Source organism: Geospiza fortis, unplaced genomic scaffold, assembly GCF_000277835.1.
Source record: "Geospiza fortis unplaced genomic scaffold, GeoFor_1.0 scaffold54, whole genome shotgun sequence".
Lineage (NCBI taxonomy): Eukaryota > Metazoa > Chordata > Aves > Passeriformes > Thraupidae > Geospiza > Geospiza fortis.
Genome location: NW_005054301.1, coordinates 4,790,553 through 4,794,222, shown reverse-complemented (window position 1 = coordinate 4,794,222; position 3,670 = coordinate 4,790,553). Strand labels below are relative to the sequence as shown.

General features: G+C 43.8%; 1 protein-coding gene across 1 annotated transcript in view; it reads left to right on the top strand.

Moving 5' to 3' along the window:
• Window positions 1–1,298: 1,298 nt before the first annotated feature.
• ADCK1 (aarF domain containing kinase 1) overlaps window positions 1,299–3,670 on the top strand; it is a 70,425-nt gene continuing 68,053 nt past the window's right edge. The window contains exons 1-2 of the mRNA XM_005417449.3: window positions 1,299–1,337; window positions 2,455–2,592. Of these exons, the coding sequence (XP_005417506.1) occupies window positions 2,467–2,592 (126 nt within the window). The 5' untranslated portion in view covers window positions 1,299–1,337; window positions 2,455–2,466. The remainder of the gene's footprint in view (window positions 1,338–2,454; window positions 2,593–3,670) is intronic.

Genomic DNA, 3,670 nt, shown 5'->3' with positions numbered 1-3,670 from the left:
GGCGGCGGTGGGGTCACCTTCAGGGCTCGGGCGGGGAACCGGCACCGTCCCGGCTGCCCTGCTGGGAACAGGAGGAGCCTGGCTGTAACGTGAGGGACACCTAGGTGCGCCAAGTTGTGTGAAAGTCAAAGGAGCCACCTCAGGTGAAAAAAGAGCTGGAGGTGATCTATCAACGCAGGGCTTAATAATGAGAGGCAGTGACATCCCAAGGCTTGTTTCACAGCTGACAGGGCCCTTAAGATATCCCTAGGGGTGTCATAGTGGCTCATTTACATGGAACAGGCTCCTTCATACCTTATGCAAAACTTTGAAATACAATTTACTTTAGAGAATTCTATTTCTGTACCTATTATTGGAGGCGTTTTAGTTATTCCCTTTTTATTGCTACAACATGCTAAGCATGAAAGTAGGAACTTGCAGAAAAATTAAGCTTTGCTGCCTGTTTATTTGCTACCTAAAGTTCCCATCTTCTGTTTGTGACGTACAGCTGGCGGGTATGGCAATAGATGTGATGTAACAAACTGCAGATTATAGCTTCAGGTAGGAATAATATGCAAGAACAGATGGACCTGCATCCTGCTTTCAATAAAATGTTCTTTTAGTATTTGAGAAAGTGAAGGAAAAAATAATGAAAAAGAGGCATATTTTCTGTTAAGAAAATGTCACTGCACCTTTCACTTTTCAATAAATGAAATTTTACAGAAATATACAAGGAGCACAAATGATTTAATTAAAATACTTTTCAAAAAATTACTTTTGAAGGTGACAGAAGATACAAGAGATCTCTGTAAAAAAAAAAGATTTGTCCTGCTGGAAGAAACACCAAAATTTGTAGAATTCCAGTGAGGCAGGGGACGGAGGGTGACTTCTTTTTGGTGAAGTATGTGTGCATTTGGCTGCAGTCAAGAGCCCAGGTTTATTTTCTGTTGAGCTTGATCATAGATTCAAAGGAGTACTGGTCAGCCAGCTACCCATTGTGACAGGAGAAAGAGCTGGGTTGCTGCAGGCAGCTGTGACTGGCGCTGACAGAATATGCCTCAGCTTTTCTGCCTCACAATTGCCTAGGGTTTGTAAGGAAATAAAAGGAAATAATAAAGTTTAGCTAAGGTTCATGTACAAAGGTCTCTTGTGTTATATTAGCTTATTTTGCTGATTGTGTTCTTGTGAACTGTTTTTGAAAGACTTGACCTGTGTCACTGCATGTGTTTTTTGGTTACAAGGCTCTGAGAGGAAAGGCACAAGCCAGACTGACCCTGCTAAAGCTTCACAATGAGAAGCAGGCAAGTTTCTCAGTCAAGCCTAGGAGTGGGAGGATTAGTAGACTCCATCTTGATGGGGTAAGAGCCTGCACTGTGTCCAGGGTGCTCTTGAGAGCTTGCAGAGAAGTGACAATACCTTTTGATTTGTGGTAGAAGCAGAAGGAAAGGTCAATCATACTTTCTGCCCAGTACCAGCCACAGGGAAAGGAAAGAAAAATGTGCCTAATTCCTTTTTGCTTTTTTTCATATCTGAGTCCTCTATGGTGACATAAAGAAATGGAAAATATGTCAATTAACATGTAATGAGTTACAGGTTTATGCTACTTTATATGCTGCAAACAATGAATGTAGTGATCCAAAGTCCTTAGTGTGGGAAATGTGTTCATTCCCCACCCTTGTCCCACAGAAAAAAAGTGGCTGAGAAGTGTCTCACCCCAGGCCTGTGTTGGGCCTGTGACAGGGCTAGGAATAGGCTGTACATTCCTGCAGATTGCTGTTCTGTCAGTATATTCCCTGTCTGGCACTTGAGTGGGATGGTGATAATGAGAATACAAATCTCACTTGGTCACTGCTCAGGTCCCCCATCTGCATTCTCTGTAGTTGTCTGGCACCGACTGCTGGAGTGGCATACAACCTCCTGGGATGCCTTGCCTCTTCTTAGATCACTCATCATCAGTGTGGAGCTTTTAGAACTAGCCTGGCAGAGTTTCTAACAAACTTTGGGTCTTGATGTTGCAAGAGCTCTTTTTAAACCTGGTGTTTTTATATTATCTGTTGTCTCCTTAAAATCTGCCTATGCTGTGATGTCTTCAAAAATTTGGGTTGAAGAAGTGCCTGTTGATAGGATCGGAATTGACTTTTGGTGATTTCATGCTTCCTTCTGTCTGTCCACCTGTTGTGTCTCCTTGAAAAGCCTTTGGGATCCTGAACAAATGTTTTGTTGCATTTATGCAAGGTCTAGCAGTGAGTTACTTCTGGATTTGTGGCCTGTAGACACTGTTGAGTTCACAATAGGAATGAGCAACTTACCCTCAGTGCTGGGTGATTGCTTGAGCTCTTGTCTGGGGGCAGTGCTAGCAATGTGTCATTAGGCAAGGAGCAATTAATACTTGGATTGTCAGGTCCTCTGGGGCTGTGGGCATCAGGTCACTGAGTCCTTATCAGATGTTACAGTTGCTGTTTTGTATCTTGGCAGGGTTCATCAGTCATGGCACTAAGGGCCTTGAAATTTGCCTCATTGACAGCAGCTGCTTCTGGCATCTATCTGTATGGAAACAAGTTCCTGGATCCTAATGATTTTGGAGTTGTTCGTGTGGGCCGAGCCATTGCCACAGTAAGTTCTACCATAGCAATGTGCTGGAAGATTCCTAGATGGGTAAGGGAATTGAAGTTCACAAGAACTTGGGATTTTCTGCATTCCCTGTCTGCATTTTCAGCTGGCTTAGGAAGTCAGAATGTCTGTGGGGAGCTCTTCAAGTTCTTGACACTGTGGGGAGAAAGGAGGTGGAAGCATGTAAGGAATACAGCTGTTGTTGGCACATTTTGGAAAGACAAAAATGGATTTACTGAGAGCTGTGTCTGCTTCCCTGGGTAGGGTGAGACCTTCAGAGCAAGGGCTCACTTTGGGCCCACATTTTCATCAACCACCCTTCAAGGTCAGTCACCCAGGTACCGTGTCCTGCTGCCTTTTAAGAGTGACTTAGGTCAAACCCTGTTCTCTGCATATGCCATTTTAACATTTTGTTATAAGTATCCTGGCTGTGTTGATAACTAGGGTAACCATTGCACTATGACCCTTGGTATGAGTTTTGGGGAGAGAAGGACTGCTGTTTTGGGGATCATTCTCAAAGCAAGAGTAAAGTGAGGATGGGTGATTACATACGTCTGAGACTGGAGTGGTTTCCAGTGTAAAATGTGTAAAATGAATGCTATATCTGCCTAGCATCACTGATATTTCTCATAAAACTGGAAATGGGGGCTGCTGCCTTCTCCTCGACAGTGTTTACTGATGAATCCATGAGCAGCCAGGAACATGGAGAGCAGAGACTCTGGAGGGGGTATCAGTCTCCCTGTACCTCACTTGCATTATACATCTGTCACTTCAGGCCACAATCTCCATCATTTACAGACCCCCAGTGGTAAGCAGCTGTCTGTCTGCATTTTCTGTGACTTTTAAGCGCTTTGTTAATGAGTTTTACAAGGAGCTGGCTCCTGAGGGCAGATGCAATAAGAAACAAGCTCTGTGGGTTGGCTCAGGTGCCATGTGCGTGCAGCATCATGAACTGCTGTGAAAAATGAATGTTTAATCTGAAAGGGTGAAGGCAGAAATACAAACTGTAATCTTTCCTTCTTACTTAACAAGTCCTAAGCTTCATGCTTGTCCCTAACCATAAGGTAGTGCTACCTGGTGG